General features: G+C 32.9%; 1 protein-coding gene across 5 annotated transcripts in view; it reads left to right on the top strand.

Annotated features, from left to right (window-relative positions):
• The window catches only part of ANKRD17 (ankyrin repeat domain 17), a 159124-nt gene that overhangs the window by 57326 nt on the left and 80640 nt on the right, over positions 1–21158 (top strand). For all 5 annotated transcript variants that reach the window (XM_028100587.2, XM_028100588.2, XM_028100590.2 and 2 more), the window contains exon 2: positions 17985–18138. In XM_028100587.2, the coding sequence (XP_027956388.2) occupies positions 17985–18138 (154 nt within the window). The remainder of the gene's footprint in view (positions 1–17984; positions 18139–21158) is intronic.

The raw sequence follows: 21158 nt of genomic DNA on the forward strand, positions 1-21158 counted from the left end.
ATGGAGGGAGCATATCGGTATTTGAATGCCAAGGAAGAGAAGCTCCAGAAGGGCCTCATCAGAAAATACTTGGAAAAACAAAAACAAAAAAAGAAAAAAGTAAATACTTGAGATGATGGGCACATTTAATTGTGAACCAGACAGGAAAAAATGATCCATAAGAGAACAGATAAACTGAATGAAAGAGGAAAGGTTTAGGGCCTAGAATGCAGTTAAGAACAGATTTAATAGAGAATAATAAAATGAGAGAATTAGAGAGGCTAGATGTTAATAAAATGTAAAACTTCAGAGTTAGAAAAAGATACAAGTATTCAACCGTGAGAATACGTTCTTATTTTGACGAGGTTATCTTTAAGATACTTTCCTCCTTAAAAATTTTAGGATTTTTGGAATGGAGCATTCATATTTTTTCTTTTTCTTTGTTGAATTTAAAAGAAATATTGATACCAGCAGTCTTTTTTTTTAATTGACTTTTTTTAACTTCCTTCTTAAATTTGATGTATATTGAATAGTAAAATCTGCAAATCAACAATTATTTTTTTCCTGATTTTTTATGGTAATGTGTACATAACAAAATTTACCATTTTCACCATTTGGTTTTGGTGCAATATGCCTTTTGTCAATTATCTTTATATTAACTTTATTTAAAATTTCTGTGAACTTCAAAAATATTTTTATTTCGGTTAGAAATGTTCTTTGAGGGGTGCCTGGGTGGCTCAGTCAGTTGAACGTCCAGCTCTTGATCTCAGCTCAGGTCTTGATCTCAGGGTGGTGAGTTCAAACCCCATGTTGGGCTCCAAAAAAAAAAAAAAAAATGTTCTTTGACCATAAGGGAATTAAACTAACATAAAAAATAGATCTCTGGAAAATTCCCAAATATTTGGAAATTAAACAGGACATCTTAAAAATAATACATGGTTCAAAGGAGAAGCCACATGAGGAATTAAAAAATATTTTGAGTTGAATGAAGTATATCTGAATTTGTGGTATGCAGCAAAAGCAGTGCTTAGAGGGAAATTTATGACATCAAATGCTTGTTTTTTTAAAAGTTTTCAAATCAGTGATTTAAAGTTCTGCATTGAGAAACTGCAAAAAGAAGAACATACTAGATCAGAGCAGGCAGAATAAAGATAATAATAAACATAAAAATAGAAATCAATGAAATTGAAAACAAAAATAATGAAGAAAATAAAACTGAAATTTGGTTCTTTGAAAGAATCATTAAAACTGATAAAGCTTTAATCAGACTGATGGGGAGGGAGAGACAGACACACACACAGGTTACTCATATCAGCAGTTAAAAAAAGGGGCGTTATCACAAATTCCACCCTTATACATTGAAAGATTAATAAGGGACTATTATGAATAACTTTGCCAACAAACTTAACTGAGATGAAATGGACAAATTCTGTGAAAAACTCAGACTACAAATTTTACTCAATAAATAACCTGAATAATATTTTATCTAAGAGAAATATTTCTAATTAAAAACCTGCCAGCAGAGAAAACTCCATGTCCATATGGCTTCATCTGTGAATTATATGAAACATTAAAGGAAGAAATAATTCTAATTGTATACTAACTTCCAGAAAATAGATGATGAGGGATTACTTCCCAACTCATGTTATGGAATTAACATTATTCTGATACCCTGATAAGCAAAGACGTTATAAAAAAGAAAATTACGGTCCAATATATATTATGAACCTAGATGCAAAATCCTAGTAAAATATTAGCAAATAAAATCTAGCAACATATAAACAGGATTACACAACATGAACAGATGGTGTGTATATGCAAAGTTCATAGCATTTGCCAACCAATCAATGTAATTAACTATATTAACACTCAAGAAAAATTATTTTACAATCTCGATAGATACAGAAAAGAATTTGTTAAAATTTAACATGCACTAATAAAAAAATTCTCAGTAAACTAGGAATATTTAGAGAACCTTCCTAGTTCTGATAAAGTGCATTTATGAAAAACCTATAGCTAATATCATACTTAATGGTGATAATGAATGCTTTTCCCCTAAGATTAAGAACAAGACAGGGATGTCCATTCTCATTGTTCCTACTCAATATAGTACTGGATTTCCTCGTCAGGTAAGTTAAAAAAAATTAGGCACAATTATAGGAAAGAATCAAATAAAATGTCTTATATTTACAATTGACATGATCGTATGTATGAACTGTGATGGAACCTACAAAAAAGATAATAGAACTAATTCATGAGTTTAGCAAAGTCTCAGATTTCTATATATTAAGAATGAACATTTCAAAAATGAAAAATTTAAAACAAAGTAAAAAAACATGCAACATTTAAGGTTAAACAAGCTAAGTATATAATTTATATGCTGTAAACTATAAAACATTGATGAGAAAATTGAAGGTGATATAAATAAATGAAAACGTATATACTACATTCATGGTTTTTAAGACTCAGTACTTTTAAGATGTAAATCCCCTCCCTCTTATTCCCCCCAAATGGCCTGTAGAATTCAACATAATCTCAATCAAAATCCTATCAAGGGCTTTTTGGTTTTGTTTTTGTTTTTAGTAGAAATTGACACCTGTTTCTGATAACTATATAGAAAGGAAAAGACCCTAGAATAGTCAAAACAACTTTGAAAAGAACAAAGTTGAAGGATTTCAAGACTTAACTATAAAGCTGTCTTAAACCAAGACAGTGGGGTATTGATGAAAGGATAGACACATCGATAAACAGAACAGAATAGAATCTAGAAAAGATCTGTGTGTGATCACTTGATTTTTGACAAAGATGCCAAGGCACCTTTTCTCAATAGAGAAAATGTAGTCTTTTCAATGAATGGTGCTGAAACATATGGATATCTTTTTATGGAAGGAACTTCAACTCATGCCTTGCACTTTATAGAAAAATTAACTTGAATTAGATCATAAGCCTAGGTGTAAAACTTAGAACAATAAAAATTCTGGAAGAGAACATAGAAAATCTTTGTGGCCTTGGGTTAGGCAAAAACTATTTTAGATGGGGCACAAAAAATGCAAACAAAAATTGTAATTTAGATTACATCAAATTTTAAAAAGTTTTGTTCTTCAGAATATACTGAACAGATAAGCCATCAGCCTGCAGAAAGTATTTGTATGTCTGATAAAGGATTTGTGTTCAGAATATGTTAAGAATTTTCACAACTCATTAATGAGGAAACAAACAACTGAACAGAAAATGGGGAAAATGTTCTTAACAGATCCTTTATTGAAGAAATACACTGATGGCAAATAAGCAGAGGGAAAGATGCTCAATATCCTTAGCCATTAAGGACTCGCAGAGTAAAATCAGAATGTGATTCTGTCCTATTAGAATAGAGAAGAGGAATAAAAGAAAGGAACAAACTGATTATACTGAATACTAGTGAGAAGCAAGAGCAACCAGAACATACATTGCAGGTAGGAAAGCAAATGCTACTGTCATTTGGAAAAGTCTGTCAGTTTCTTATAAATTTAAATATACAGTTGCCATAAAGCATGTCCATCTCATGTATGTACCCAAGGGAAATTAAAACATGCTCACATAAAGTTTCATACTCAAATGTTCATTAACTGATGAGTAGCTAAACAAATTGCAGTACATCCATATGATGAAGTACTATCCAGCAATAAAAAGGAATGAACTGCTGATGCATGCTGTAGCATCAATGAATCTCAAAGGCATTATGCATTTGTGAAAGTTGTAATCAGAAGTCTGGATGATTCCATTTCATTTTGGAAAAAAAGCTGAAAGTAACAGAAAATGTCATGGTTGCTAGGGGCTGAGCGTACTGGTAGGGAATTGCCTACAAAGGGACAAGAGAAATTTCTGAGTGATAATTATCTTGATTGTGGTGGTAATGGCATAACTATGAATTTGTCAAAATTCATAGATTTGTACAACTAAAAAGGTGATTTTTATTCTAAACTATACTTCAATAAACCTGACTTTCCAAAAAAAACTTAATTGGGTACAGAAGGAAAAAGATTGAAGAAAGAGAATATAATATTTTTCTGATTTTGCTTCTCTTGAGAAACAAGCAGTTGCTTTAATTGAAATTTACTATAACTTGATTTTGCCAGGACTTTTTTCATTTGTTTGAAAATAATTAGGTTGCATATGCATACTTCAAACTGAATTACATATACCAGCAAGTTAACAAATTGTTATGATAGCTCTTTTGGAATTTTTGTTAGAAATACGGAATGGTCAGGTTATTCCTGATGTTTTTTTTTAAAGGTCTGAAGGGTTTTTTTTTTTCTTAAGTATTTGCTAAAATCACACAGTAGGAAACTGCGTGGTCTTTTTTTCTCTTAAGGTAAGCAATATGGAAGGGTACAGACAAGTAAAAAGGTAAAATTCTGTCATTGATTTCACTCTTCAGTTACCACTGTTAAAACTTAATAATATCCGGAAATTTTTTTGTTTGTATTCTTGCACATGCATACATTTTGGTTTTAAAATCAACTTAAAAGGATGCTTACCATGGGCTTGTATTGCTTTTCTGGGCTTGTAATTTTTCACCTAAAGTAATTTGGGTATCTTTCTGGATCAAAATCATATATTCATTCATTCAGTATTTTTAAGTACTTGATGTTTAATGCTAGCAAGGAAAAAAATAGGGTCCTTGCCCAAGCAACTGATACTCAAATAAGAAGATAATAAATTGGGGGAAAATGTTATTATTGATAAGTTTCATGAAGGTAATTAGTGAAGGCTAAAAAGATGAAAAGTGCATTAGATGGTTGTGGTATAGGATGTCGTATCTAAATCTGCTTTATTCTGCAGATAAGTATTTACTATTTCATAGTATAATTTATTTAACCATTATTCTGTTGATGGGCATGTGGATTACTTATAGTTGTTTTTTGCTATAGTCAGTACTGTGATGAACATCCATGTACATATTTTTTTGCTTATATGTACAAGTCTTTCTGTAAACTAAATTCTTAAAAAGGAAAATTGCATTTTTAAATGTTGATTATACGTTCTGCCAAATTACCCTCCAAAACATTAGACATTATCTGTCAATAAATGAAAAATGCCTCATTTTAATTTGTATTAACCTGAATCCCAATGAAATTTAGCATGTTTTTACTAGTCATTTGTTATTTCTCCCATAAATTGCCTACTCATATGATTTTACCCAGTGTGGGGTTTGCCTTTTTCTTACTGAGATTTTAGGATTTCTTTATTATTCTGTCTATAATACATATGTCATATTTTATAATATTTTCTCTTAATCTGTCACTTGTCTTACTTTATGGAATCTTTAGATTTTTCATTTTTATAGTGTCAAAATCTATCACTCTTTTCTTTCCTAGCTTTTAGGTTTTGTGTCTTTCCAGAAAAGCCTTCTTATATTAGTTTAGTCTCATATTTTTTTCCTATGACTTCTTTAGTTTTATGTTTCTAGAAGATTTTAATTCATCTGGAATTTTATATATATATAAATGTGTTATATATTCTGTGGTAGGGACCTAACTTTTTTCCAGTTTCCTAACCATTCTACCGAAATAATTTATTGACCAATGTCTTTTTTCCCCACTGACTTTCGAAATACTACCTCTATCATTTTAAAAGTCCAAAATATGTGTTTTCTGGATCTAATACTCTGTTGTTTTGATTATTTTCATTTTACATTTAACATCGGATAGGGTACCCCTCCCCATTGTTTTTTTCAGAAAAATTTTGGCAATTTCTGTGTATTTTCTCTTCCAGATGAACTTTAGAATCAACATGTCAAGTTCCATTAAAAATCCCTTTGGGATTTTGATTGGAAGTGCATTGAATTTACAGATTAATTTGGGGAGAATTGACATCTTTACACTATTGAATCTTCCCATCCAGGAACATGGTATGCCTCTCCATTTCTTCAGGTGTTCTTTTATGTCCTTTAGTAAAGTTTTATGGTTTTTTTCGTGTAGGTCTTAAGACTTTTCTTGTTAGGTTTATTCCTAGGTATTTGTAGTTTTTGTTGTTACTGTGAATTACATCTTTTCTTCCAGTTTACATGTTGTTTTTCAACTGGTTATTGCTAATATATAGGAAATCTATTGATTTTTGTTGTTGATCTTACCATTTACTTAGTTTTCATTGGATTATCTTTAAATTTCCAGAAGGATGATTATGCATTCTGCACATGATGGCATTTTGTTGTTTCCTTTTTTTCAGTATTATATGTCTCTAGGGGATTTTTTAGTTTGTTTTTTTCTGGTCATATTGCATTGGTTAGGTTTCCAAATCTGTTCACTGCTGGCTCTGATTTGAGCATCTTTCCTGATGGCATACTTCAGATTTTTAAACTTTTACATTTGTATGTGACTTAGATTTCTGGTAGAGCATATTATCCGGAACGAAAGTTTCCTTCTTGACTTAAGTATTTTCATGGTAATGAATATTATGTTTTATTATGTGTTCTTGTTGAGATGATACATAATCTTATTACTTCTAAATTTTAATGTAGTGAGTTACATTAATACATCTACCTACTACTGGTTATGATGTTTTTCATTTTTAACATTGATTCAGCAAGTATGTATTTGGGTATTGCATTGTGTCAGGAACTCTGCCACACACTGGTGATAGTGCTAAATCTGAATGGTTCCTGTCTTTAGTTGGAGAAGAGAGATAGTAAACAGATACCCAAGAACAAGATAATTTTATGCTGTGATGGTACTAAGAAGGAAGTAAAGTTAGTGGTGTGGTGGAGAGATGAGTAGAGTACTTTCTTTGGTAGTACAATCTGAGAAGGTAAAATATAAATAAGACCTGAAGAATGAAAACTTTGGGAAAAGCGTTCTAGGCAAGGGAAAAGCCTTAGTACATACTAATTTCTGTATGTACAAATAACTGTATTTCTTAGTACTCTCTTTATCCCCTTTCTTGTATGTGTTGTATGATACTCTTTACACAACTTCTGTATTTAATTTTCTAACAGTGTGTTTCATTAAGTTTTTATTTTGTTCAATTATTTTGTTATTCCTGTTCAGGTTTGCTATGAGGGTTATATATGCTTATGAGCTAGGGAGTTTTCCCATCTGTTTTCTAGGCTTTGTAAATAATATAATGTTCTGTTCCTTCTAAAGGATAGATCTATGACTACCCCTAAGATTTCTTCTATTGTTTCTACCTTTTCTTGAAAACCACCCGTTTTGTTCAGACTTTCCTATTTCTTGATTTATAGTTTTGCTTAGTTTTCTGATTTTAATAACTCATTTTTTTTCCTCTCATTTTCTGTAATCAGACTTGCCAGAGGCTTGTTTGTCTCTTTGTTAGACCTACACAAGAAGCAATTACTGGTCTTATTAATTACTTCTGTATCTCTTTTCAATTTCTTCATTTCTGTTATTATTACAAATTATATTGATAAATTTTGACTTGGATTTTATTTTTGAAGATTTTTATTTTATGTATTTTAAATCTAAGGCTCTAAATTTTTCTTTAAGGACAGCTATGGCCAAATCCCATAGGAAATAATACGTTTACTAATTTTAATTTTTATTTTCTCTGTATTCTGAGAGGTAATTAGTACCGTTTTTTCTTTTCTTTTTAAATTTCTGAGTAGAGTATTATTGTTAAATTTTAGTTTTTCTTAGCTTTATGGACTAAGAATGTAACCTGTATTTTTTTTTTTTTTAATCTTTTGAGATTTTCCTTTGTTTAAGGTATGGTCAGGCTTTTGTTTGCTATAGAATACTGTGTATTCTCTCTGTTCATGATACATTAAATTCCATTTCACTATGATATATAAGTATAGTTCATTACAGAATCTATTTCTGAATCATCCGTATCCTTGCATAATCTACTTGCTCTCCTCATTTTCTGACATAGGTATGTAAAAAGTTTCCTGCTAAGTTGTGTGAATTTTCCAGTTGCTTTTATTTCGAGTATATTTACTTTATATATTTCAATGTTATATTGTTAGGTACATAAAAATGTGGCTATTACACACTCGTGTATTAAATCGATTAATCATTATAAAAATATCCTTTTTATGTGTAATGCTTTTTGTCTTGAGTTCTTTGATATTAATTGCATCCTTGACTGGGTTTGCTTTTTCATGCTTCTGTTTTTAGCCTTACGACTAAAAATTTTAGCTCTCTTATGATAGCATGTATTTGAGGGTTTTTTCTTCTTTTTTTAATCTTAATCTGTGTGCCATTTTTTCAAATAAGAGAAGTTTTCCCACTTGCTTTTATACTAACTTGGTTTCTTGGTCTTTGGTCTTTTTCCTCACATAGAAGGTTATCGTGAAGAGGTCTTTTCCTGTTATCACTGCCCCCCGCTCCCCACTTCCCCCATTCATGCCTGCCACTCTTGTGTTTAGCTGAATTTACTGAGTTTTCTTTATTTCGTTTACTACCCACTTTGAAAACTATATGTTTCACTTTTCTTTTTCAGCAGGCACTGAATTGAATTAAACCATATCTTTAACTAGTTGTTCTCTTTGCTGAACATGGGCTTTTGGCATTATATCATTCAATCTTGGCTTAACTGATGTTTTAGTAATATGTTTATGTTATAATGTTTTTACTTTTCTAACTTTAAGGAATTATTTATTAACCTGCCTGACATGATAAAGATAGCTTGTATTATACTGGTTTCTTTTCCAGATGCTTTAGTGTTCTGATTCCCAAGGCTGTCCTTTTCTTAGATTCATTTTTGTTGTTAAAGGCATACATTCTCTAAATTCAGAATTATTTGTGGTTTTAAAATTGTCAATTTGCTTATATATCTAAAAAATTATTCTAAAGTTTAGAATTTTACTTTCAAAATAATTGTACTTTAGAACTTTTAGTTGCAGAGTTGTCTTCTAGCATCTTGGGTTGTATTTGAGAATCTGATACCAACCTGATTTTTAATTCTCTTATTAACCACTCACCTTACAAACTTTCTACACTTTATATCCTTGGAATGCTCAGATTCCACCAGGTTATGACTGTGTGTCTGTATCTGAGAATGAGTGTGTATATCTCCTTATACATTTTAAAGCCATCTCATGAGAATAATTTTATTCTGAGGCAGTTTTTATGATAATTGATGAATAATGATAAATACCAGAGACAGGTTAAATTTATAATTAAATTGCATCGTACTATTGGTATCTAGAGTTGGGGTAAGTTTTTTTTTAAATCTGTAGCCTTAATTCTATTACAGAAAAACCACTTACAAACTCTAGATTTGAGAATTCCATACAATTTTACTTACTTTAAACACTCATAATTGGTTCACTTTATGAAGTTTACAATTAATGTTAAAAATTTCATATTGAATTATAATTTCATACTGAGTTGTTATAGGCAGATAAGTACTTTGAAGCTTAAGAAAAGAAGTCATGTTTTGTATTAGCTCTGTGAGAACAGTGCCATGTTAACTATTGTATCACCAGTTTTTAGCACATTCCTAGATCTTAACTAAAATTTATTAGATCGGTAGATGGGTATGAATGAAGGAATAAATCAATGTCTTCTTAATATAGACTTTTTGAAAGCTAAATTTATTTTTAGTCAGGTTCACTTTAGTTTTATTTACTTGAATCTCAGGATACTGAAACCATAATGAGTCATACTATTAATTGATATTCTTTTTACAATAAGGACTTTAAGTGGTTTTTATTTTACGCTCTTTTATTTCAGCATATACATAGATCAGTGTTCAGTTACCATACTGAAGGTTTTATCTTAATGGTACAGAAAAACTACATCCAAATATATTAATTTAAGAATTGTAGTATTTGGAGCACCTGAGTGGCTCAGTTGGTTAAACTCCTGCCTTCGGCTTGGGTCATGATCCCGGGGTCCTGGGATGGAGCCCCACATCGGGCTCCCTGCCTAGCAGGGAGCCTGCTTCTCCCTCTGCCTGCCGCTCCCCCTGCTTGTGCTTTCCTGCTGTCTCTCTGTCAAATAAATAAATAAAGTCTTTAAAAAAAAAAAGAATTGTAATATTTTAGCTGAAGTTTACCCTATTTAAGACTTCAAAAAATACGGATCAAAGAAATTTTTATTAGGTTTTGGGGTCAGGAACAAAAGAGAAGAAACTATTGTTTCTTTGAATTAGGTTTACATAGCCTGTTCTGCATATCACTGAATAAGTGATAACACTTGAGTTATTAGGTAATTCAGTCTATAATGATGACTTCAAGTCAAATCGTTCTAATGAATCTTTATTTTTGGTAGGTGAAATGGTATCAGTTATTATCTGTGTTCTTAAAACCCACTCACTGTCATTGAAATGACAAAATTGGTCCTAAAAATCAAATACTGACATTTACTCAAAGTAAAAATCATACACAGTGTAAAAAGTTCATCATAAACATTGTTTTGGAGGGATTTTTCTGCATTGACTTGCTTAAGAGCTCTTCAGATTTTAAGTATTTTGAGTTTTGGATTGAAGATACTGTGTTTTCCTGGAGCAAGTGTGAGAATTTTTTGTTATTATAAAAAATGTTTGTAGTATAGTCAAGATCTAGATTATCTTTCTTGGAATATAGATTATCAACTTGAAATTTAGATTACCTGCTTTAAATTGAATGAAAATGGACAGGGTAATTTCCAGAAGAACAAAAACAGTAATTGGTGAGTAGGGATGGGCTGGGAGGACAGGGAGTGTTAAAGGTCGAGAAGTCGAGTCTGGAGTTGATAGCATGCTCATTTTGTAAAGTATGTTTCTCCTCCGAGACTGACTTTCTCCTATCCCCACCTTGCATAATCTTTCATTTGATATATTGAAGTAAGTTATAAATAGATTTCTATGTCCCTGCTGTCACATCTATATAAACCATCTTTCACATGATCTCCTGTCTTTTTAAAAAATTGATTATTTGGGGTGCTTGGGTGGCGCTGTCGGTTAAGCATCCAGCTCAGTTTCAGCTCAGATCACCATCTCAGGGTCATGAGATCAAGCCCCATGTTGAGCGGCCTCCACGCTCAGCACAGAATCTGCTTGAGACTCTCCCTCCCTCTGCCCCCACCCCCACCCCTCCTCCCTTTCTCTCAAATAAATAAGTAAATCTTTTTAAGAAATTGATTATTTATCTTAATACTTAAATCCTTCAGTAACCTACCATATAAATTCTGAACTGGGTACAATATTGAAAGGCCCCATCTTCCTTAAGCACTATCCTTTTTACCATTCTAATTCAGAATTGTTTTTTCCTTTCTCTGTACAATCACTGTATTAGTGTCTACCTTGTACTGTTTTTCAGTCTTCTTTGGTATAGTTAGTTCTTTGCACATAGAATTGCCATTCCATTTTGTATATTTGTAGAATGCATTGATTATAATAAAACCATTTTTGTATTTCCTTTCTCCTTTGGTTGCCCTACTGCTTTTTGCACATTGTATGTAATTGGTGGTGAATATTTGTTAAATTGAATGGAACTCGTATATATGATGTCTAGTTAATCAGAATATATCTTTATCCTTTGAAATAAATGCCAGTTTATTACAAGATGGACTGCTCTTCTCTAATATCACAGTGATACTTTATCTGTTTTGACAGGAGGTTAGTTTGAAATGTAATGCCAATGTTCACAGTTGGTCCAGATGGCCCGACATTTCCAAATTTTTATATGACTTTGTGTTTTACTATAGAAGGACAGGGAGTACCATTAATGGCATAAACAAATTCCTTCCGTCCTGACCTTTGTTAAAAGACCTTGGTTTCATTGTTGAGTGTTTGTGTTAAGTTTATTTTAGGGAGGAAGTAAAAAAATTTTAATTACTTTGTTAATCTAAATAGTATTACTGTTAAATAATAATTTTTATTTTGTTTTGTTTTTTGTTATGTTAGTCACCATACCGTACATCATTAGTGTTTGATGTAGTGTTCCATGATTCTTTGTTTGCATATAACACCCGGTGCTCCACGCAGAATGTGCCCTCCTTAATACCCATCACCAGGCTAACCCAGCCCCTCACCCCCCCTCCCCTCTAGAACCCTCAGTTTGTTTCTCGGAGTCCATAGTCTGATCATTCGTCTCCCCCTCCGATTTCCCCCCTTTCATACAATGGAATATTACTCAGCCATCAGAAAGGATGAATATCCAACTTTTACATCAACATGGATGGGACTGGAGGAGATTATGCTAAGTTAAATAAGTCAAGCAGAGAAAGTCAATTATCATATGGTTTCACTTATTTGTGGAACATAAGGAATAGCACGGAGGACATTAGGAGAAGGAAGGGAAAAATAATTTTTTAAAACAAAAGCAACCTCTGCAGTAAAACATCACCTTTAGTCTCAAAACCAAAAAGATTTAACTTGCACAAAAGCATAGAGACAGGTATGATAAAGAAAGCCACTATAAATCTTTTTCTCAGATTCAACATTATCAAGAATGTGCCACACAACTTTGTTTTCCCAAAATATTTAATGGCAATTTTCTATTTTTATATATGGCAGTATGCATCTCTAAAAGATAAAAGCATTTTCTTACCTAACCAGAATAATTCCTTTATACAGTCTAATACCCAGTGCATATTCAGATTTCTTCACTTGTCTTGAAAATTTCATATAAGGTCTGTATTGTTTTGCTAGTTATGTCTTTGGAGTCTCTTTAATTTAGAGCTTTTCTTCCCTTTTACTTTCTGTCTTTTTTAAAAAACAAAACATGTTCCACATTTTAGTTGTGTCTCTTTTCCTGTTTAACTTTGTGGTTTTCAACTTATCATACTCCAGGGTCTTTTTGTTTGTTTCTGTTTTTCCTCTAAGGGTACATTTGGCAATGTTTGGAGGTTTTTTGGTGTCACACCCTGTGGTAGAGTTGCTACTGGCATCTAGTGTATAGAGGCCAGGGATGCTGCTAAACATTCTGAAATGTATAGAGCAGCCCCCAACAACAAAGAAATTACCCCCCCAAAATGTCAATAGTGCCAACATTGAGAAACTGATTTAACTTGTTCCTAATATTTGCCTTATTAATTTTTATAAACTGGAAATTATTTCTAAGGGCTCTGTTAGATTATTGTTTATTTTCAGAGGGGCAAGAATAGTTCAGAGGTGGTACTGTGTATTTTATGTTACATAAATCAGAGGCATAAAATGTTTAGTTACCTTACTTTGAGTAATTAAGACAGTAGGTTCAGCTTTGTCCCTAAATACAGAATTTCAAGTCGGCTTTTCTAGAACAGAGTGAAAAAAAACTTTTTACTCCAGCATGGAATTTTCTAGTGGAAAGAATATTGAACTAGTTAATTGGATAACTGGTCTCTTGGGACTAGATATTTAGAAACTTGCTATTTAAATAATGGTCCTATGCTTCTATTTTCTCATCTATAATAATGAATTGAACCTGGTGATTTCTAGGGTCCTTGCATTATGATGGTTCTTTATATTAGACAAGATTTTGATGTCCAAGCACCATTTCATAAAATATCCATCTAGTGAAAACAATACATCCAAAACAGCTTAAATATAACTTGTCATGCTTTCAATTATTGATAACTTTGATATGTTATTTCCCTTAGGGAATAAATTTAATAAGGACATACCTTTCCTTCTGTCTTTCCCCTCTTCATGGAAATTATTTTTACATTTCATTTAAAGAAAACGTTTCAAAATATTTATGTGAATTTTTTATTCAGAGAATTTTTAATGTTCCAGAATTTGGCTGTGGTTCAAAATTAATTTTTTTTTCAGTAGAAATATAATAAAAATGAGTCTGGTTTCAATGGGAAAACACAGTATTTAATCTGAATTATCTTAATTCAGTACATGGTAGAGCAGGATTTGCTCATAACTTAGTTGACCTATGAATAAAGGATTACTTATTTTTGTATTTTTATGACTGCATGTCCTTATGTCAGTCTCTCTTCAGTTCTGTAATGTAATGCAAGAATCTTTCCAGTTGGGGAAAGAGGAATTACTGTTAAAGGAGGAAGTTCTCATCTACTCCCTCTTTTAAATTCCTACAGCTTTCCCTCCCCCCCATTACCTTCTATACTTTTTACTCTGTAATAGTGTTCATTTATGCACATACTTTGGCTCTCTCATTAAAGAAGTAAGTTCCTAGATAGTGGAGTTGATTTTACATGTCTGTCTCCTCTTCTAGTAAACCGTAGTATCTCTTGCACAAACACTGTTTGCTAATGATGGACATTTTGCCCTACCTGTTACTTCATGTACCATTTTTCAATAATCTGTAAGATATACCTTTACATTTATTTTTTGTAACTACCTCTCCCTTCCCCAAATACACAACAGCCTTATAGCGTTTTAGAATCTGAAAGGGAAGAATCCCTAAACCATCTTTTATTTACTCAAATCCCTGTTTCCATGGAGTTTAGAAAGGCAGTAAATATTATAATAACTCATATGTAATGAATTTATGAAAAAATTATGCAGAATAGGGATCTAGAGATGGCTGAGAGACTTGCTTAGGTCACATAGGTGGCATCTGAACCGGTAATGGTACCCAGGTCTTTAGATCCTAACAGCATCCTTGAAATTAATTTCTTCATTAGTATTAAAATGGGGGTGGGGGAGATAGAAATCCATTCCTGTTCTTTTCTTTCACCCCAATACATTTAAATCTATATATAAAATTTGGGCGCCTGGGTGGCTCAGTTGGTTAAGCGACTGCCTTCGGCTCAGGTCATGATCCTGGAGTCCTGGGATCGAGTCCCACATCAGGCTCCCTGCTCAGCAGGGAGTCTGCTTCTCCCTCTGACCCTCTTCCCTCTCATGCTCTCTATCTCTCATTCTCTCTCTCTCAAATAAATAAATAAAATCTTTAAAAAAAAAAAATCTATATATAAAATTTCATTGTCATTTGAATTTACTGTTTTTAACTTAACTTTTTCACAAAGTAAGAATAGTGGACTTAAAAATCAATATAACTTTTGTGGAGAAGTTTAAAATCAATAAGAAAACATATTTCTGTAATTAATATCCCTCATGAAGAGATTGAGATGCATTTTTCTTAATAAATTTTCATCAAGCTCAGGACACAGTGTGGCATAGGGGACTTTATGTCAGAGAATCACTTTTAATTGAAATTTAATATCTCCTATGACCTAACTTCTAACTTTCTGACCTTTCCTATAGTAAATATTCTGTTCTATCATACAGAAATTTTATAGCTTGTCTACCAGTGCCACATTCCTTCTTCTCCTATTGTCTTATATAAATTAGTTAATTCGGTCAAAACCTTTTCATATTTATCTTTCTGTATGCAGTGTCTCCTTTGATTTAAATACCTCTGATCTGTACTTTTGACTTGGCACTTAACCATGCCCTGATCTTTGAAATACTTTTTCTAAAACTCTGGTCTGAAATACTAATTTTTCATTTGTTTATTTTACCTATATTCATTTTTCCATGTTTATTTCCTTTGTTTTCTTTCATCTTCTCCCATTGGATTGGAAAATTGTAGATACTTTCACAGAGAAAATTTCACTGGATAGCAACTTTTTCTTTAAAAAGACTCATCTTCTGGACCTTTGTTGAAGATAAGACATAGTTTTTGTTATACTATAATTTTCAATCACACCTTGCTCTGACCAACTCATGTCCCAAAAGTTTACTTATTTTTTTTAAAGATTTATTTATTTCTTTTAGAGTGAAAGAGAGAACATGTAAGCAGGGAGAGGGATAGAGGGAGGAGAGAAAAGCAGACTCCTTGCTGAGCTCACTGAGCCCTGGGGAGGAGGGTGGCGCCGGGGGGGGGGGGGGGGGGAGCTCAATCTTCAGAACCTGAGATTATGACCTGAGCAGAAACCTAGAGTCAGAGGCTCAACTGACTGAGCCACCCAGGTGCATCACCCCTCCCCCCTTGTTAAGATATGTTTATTCCCAAAATCTACTTCTTAAAGTATAACACTTATGCTACTACCTTAAAAGATAACTTAAAACTAAAAAGAGTATATTCCTGTTGTTTCTTTTTTCTAACTCCTTGTCATTTTAACAGGGAGTTGTTATTTGATGGGTTAAAGTTAATATACTGCAAAATTTTGTGAAAATTTTCAAATATTTACAGAGATTATTTACAGAGTATCCAGTGTCTATTGTATTTGAAATATTAGAAATCTGAAATCATGTTAAACTGTGTTAGTCTAATGGAAATTTGGAGAGAAACATACTATTTCCTCCCAGATTTAACATTCAGTATGAAATATGTGTTGGTTAAATATAATGTTTGTTCCTGGTTACTAGATAGGTGACTTTCAAAAGATGAAATGACTCAGAGTTTCTCATGTTATAATAGTTAAAATTTTATTCCTTAAGGTTTTTTTCATATTTCTTACATTTAGATACTAGGTACGAGCATAATTGTGTTCTAGGTTAATAATTACTTTTATATCTATTTTAGTTATTAGTGTTAGAAGTACCTTAGATTTGTGAAGTAAGTATCATGTAAAATAGTGGCAGTTTATGTAATGATTATCAACTTTTTATCAGCAAACAGGAAAGAATATATCTTAGTACTTATTTGTAAGTAGCACTATAATAAGGAATATCACAACAAAACTTTTCCCCATGTCTTCAGTGTTTGCTATGTTCTAATTCTTAAAATATTTTTTAATTGAATCTGGATTGAATGGAACACTGGTTCTCAACGAATGGTTCACAGGTCCCTCAGGTTCCTAGAGACCATTTCAGGGTATCCAAGAGGTCAAAACTTTTTCACCACAGTACTGAGATGTTATTTGCCTCTTTTACTGTGTTGACATTTGCACTGATGATGCAAAAGCAATGGTAGATAAAACTGCTAGGCCCTCATTTGAGGCCATGGCACCAAATTGTATTAGTGTCATTATATTCTTCAATTCTCACAGTTATAAAAAGAAAATAAAAAGCCAATTTTACCTTAGGAATAATCTCGATAAAGCAATAAATATTAATTTTATGAATCTACACTTTTGAATACATGTCCTTTTAATATTACTGTGTGTGACAAAATGGGAAGTACACATAAAGCACTTCTGAGGTTCTTTTTGTGTTTTTTTTTTTGAGATGCAAGGTAAATTAGCCATTTTTTTTCCATGAAATGCCATTGTTACTAGAAAATATAATTGACAGACCCACTACACTTATCAAACTTGGATATTTGGCAGATGTTCTCATCAGAAATGATGGGAATGAGCTTGCCACTTTAAGGAAAATGATTGGCAATATTTGTCGCCAATGAGAAAATTAAGCTTTCAAGCACAAATTAGAATTTTAAATTTTATTCGCCTGGGTTTTACAGTACTTAAAACTTTTCTGATGAAAATATCACTGGTGGTGATATTAACAAATGTGATTTTTTGATATTGTAGTTTGTCTTAATATGGTGAATAGTAATAAATTTAACCCTTATCTGAAGGTCTTGGGTGGGCAGTACTTTATAAGTGTATAAAAGGGTCCTGAGCAAAACATTAAGTCCTGAGAGCAGAACATTTAAGAACAGCTGATTTATGGAGGGGAAGATGAACCATGAGAGACTGGACTCTGAGAAACAAACTGAGGGTTTTAGAGGGGAGGGGGTGGGGGGATGGGTTAGCCCTGTGATGGGTATTAAGGAGGGAATGTATTGAATGGAGCACTGGGTATTATATGCAATGAATCATGGAACACTACATCAAAAACTAATGACGTAATGTATGTTGACTAACATAACATAATAAAAAAAAGAACAGCTGATATAGGTCTTCTACAGAAGTCAGATGTTTCACAGTCTAATCATTAACTTCTTAGCTTCCCCCATCTCACCCTTATCTCTCCAAATTAAAATAGAAAAGAATACATAATTTCAGTAAAAAAAAAAATGAGACTATGCTGCATATGAGTAGCACATTCTTAAATTATTCTATAAATATAATTTTTTCCTTTAAACAGTGGGCTTATGTATCTCATTGAATTTATTTAAAATTGCATTGTATTTATCATATTTACATTAAAATACTTTCTTCTTTCTCTTACCACTTTCCCTCTCTCCTTTCATTCCTCCCTTCCTTCCTTTTTTTTTTTTTTTTGTATTTGTTTTCTAGGTGGAATCTTTCATTTTGGATCAGGATGATTTGGAAAATCCAATGCTGGAAACGGCTTCCAAGTTGCTCTTGTCAGGTACTGCTGATGGTGCAGACCTCAGGACAGTAGATCCAGAAACACAAGCTAGACTGGAAGCTTTACTAGAAGCTGCAGGTAAGTCTGCAGACCTTACATATGTAATTAGACTATCTAATTTTCAAAGTTACATATAAATCTAATAAAAACTACTATGATTAGGGGCGCCTGGCTGTCGTGGTTGTTAGAGCATGCGACTTTTGATCTCAGGGTCATAAGTTCCAGCCCCATGTTGGGTGTAGAGTTTACTAAAATAACAAAAAACTACTATGATTATAAATGTAAGGTCTTGGGGCGCCTGGGTGTCTCAGTTGTTAAGCATCTGCTTTCAGCTCAGGTCCTGATCCCAGGGTCCTGGGATAGAGCCCCGCATTGTGCTCCCTGCTCAGCAGGAAGCCTGCTTCTCCCTCTCCCACTGCTTGTGTTCCCTCTCTCGCTGTGTTTCTCTCTGTCAAATAAATAAAATCTTAAAAAAAACAAAACAATAAATGTAAGGTCTTGGACATTTAGTTTAATACTTTTCATAATGATTAATGGATAGCTTTCTAGAGAATTACATGGAAATTTCATTAAAGAGTATTTTCATTACTCAAGTATAATTTCATTACTCAAGTAAAATCCACATGTTGCTGTGGATTTCTCCTATAGTCAATTTTCTTTAGTCCCACATTCCATATTTGTGAATTTGCCTCCTTGATAACATGTATTCATACCCTAAAATTGGTGCTTTCAGCACTTTCTCAGTCTTTCATAGAAATGCACATAATAGTGAAAAATTGTCCTACACACGTTCCCTGATGAGATGAAATAAGTGAAGCTCTCAGTTCTCATACTGTATAAACAAGTGTCCTTCTCACAATCTACTTAGAGCCATGTTTTTCACATTGTTGTGCCTTTTGTTGGCGATTACATTGTTTATAATGGTCCCCAAGTATAATGTGAAAGTGCTATCTAGTGTTCCTAAATGTGGGAAGGTAGTGATGTGCCTAATGGAGAAAGTACATGTGTTAGATAAGCTTCTTCAGCATGGGTTATAGTGCTATTAACCATGAGTTCAATGTTAATAAATCAGCTATACATTAAATAAGGTCATCTTTAAACAAAAACATACATAAGACAGTATTTGGTTAATGCAAATGCTGTGTGACCAGAGGCTTACAGGAACCTAGACCTGTATTTTCCTAGGAGCAGTGGTTCAGTATTCATTTATTCAGTGTTCCCAGTGACTTTATAGAATATAACTACCATTAATCATGAGATTGACTGTATATAATTTCCCCTCTTTTTTGTCATAATCTCTTGAAACCTTGTAAAGTGAATCATTCTGTTTTTGTAAAGTAGATCATTATTATATTGTCTCTATAAGAAGTGTTTTAATTAGAGATTATATATATTTTTAATTTTAATTAGAGATTATATATATTATATATTACATATATAATATATATATATAATAGGCCTAAAGTATAAGGGAATAGTAACTCTAAATCTCTGATCATTTTATATAGCCATATATTTTCTTAACTTTTCTAAAGTGGACATAAATATATTGTGAACATTAATTGATCATTTTTTTTAGTACCCTGATTTGCTGTATAGTGTACATACAATGCATGTAAACTGCTGCTTTATTATAGCATAAAACCAGTCTACTACTATTTGGTAATCCTTTCAATAAATGTCTTGTAACACAGCATCTTAGTATTTGAAGGACTCATGGTTAAATTTGATTTCTATCCTGAGTAAAATTCTAGAATGGATTATTAAAGGGATCTTGACCAAGTACAAATGAAAACATAGTAGGGCACATGCAAGGTCCCATCCTTGAGTATAAAAAACTATTTATTCAGAAGAGTAGATATAGGGGCACCCGGGTGGTTCAATCAGTTGGCCTTTGGCTCAGGTCATGATCTGGGGGTCCTGGGATCGAGCCCCATGTCGGGTTCCCTGCTCAGTGGAGAGTCTGCTTCTCCCTCTCCTCCCAGCTTGTGTTCTCTCTCGCTATCTCTGACTCTCTCTCTCTCAAATAAATAAAATCTTAAAAAAAAAAAAAGAATAGTAGATACAGAATTTAGCATTTGCCAGAATTTGGTATTGCTCAAGAAGTTTATGTGAGAGAAATGAGGATTGTAAAATTATTTGAAAGTGTGTCATAAGAGGAAAAGAGAATGTTTCTCCTGAAGATGAGAAAACTCAGGTTGCATATAAGAGGGATATTTGTTTTTGTGCCCCCCGCAGAACCAGGTTGAAAAGTGCTACAGGAAGGTAGACTTCAGCTGAGAGGAGTTACTTTTGGAGGTAGAGTTCGTTTTCATAGGATGCTAATAGTTGTCTCACTTTCTCATTTTTATGTTTGTTTTTTTTTTCTATTTTCTCTACAATAGCCTCCCTCCTCCCTCCCTCATCTTCTTTCTCACTTCTCTCCCTTTCTCCTTTATTTCCTTCTTTTTTAAATGAAAAATGTTAACGTACAAGCCCTGAGGGAATACCCATCATCCAGCTTTAACAGCCATCAGTGTACGGACAATCTTGTTTCATCTTTACTTATTACCACCTGCTGATGCCCCACCCCAGCAAGTTAATTTAAAGCAAACTAAACATTATATAATTTCATATATAAATACTTCAGTATAGGGGCGCCTGGGTGGTTCAGTTGGTTGAGCGTCCAACTCTTGATTTTGGCTCAGGTCATGATCCCAGGGTCCTGGGATTAAGCCCTGTGTGGGGCTCTGCATTCATTGCAGAGTCTGCTTGTCCCTCTCCCTCTGCTCCTCCCCCCACTCTTGCATGCTCTGTCTCTAAAATAAATAAATAAAATCTTAAATAAATAAATAAAATAAATACCTCAGTATATATTCTAAATAAGAACTATTTTTAGATTTATTTATTTTTAGATTAAGAGAGAGCCAGCAAGAGCTAGCACACGGTGGGGAGGGACAGAGGGAGAGAGGGAGAGAGAAACTTAAGCCCTACAGGGGGCTTGATCTCACCACCTTGAGACACGAACTGAGTGGAAACCAAGAGTTGGTTGCTTAACCGGCTGCACCACCCAGGCACCCCAAGAACTTTTAAAAAAACTAAACATAACCATAATACCA

Source organism: Eumetopias jubatus, unplaced genomic scaffold (assembly GCF_037043125.1).
Source record: "Eumetopias jubatus isolate StellerSeaLion01/CBP00866 unplaced genomic scaffold, mEumJub1_p1.0 scaffold_2, whole genome shotgun sequence".
Classification (NCBI taxonomy): domain Eukaryota; kingdom Metazoa; phylum Chordata; class Mammalia; order Carnivora; family Otariidae; genus Eumetopias; species Eumetopias jubatus.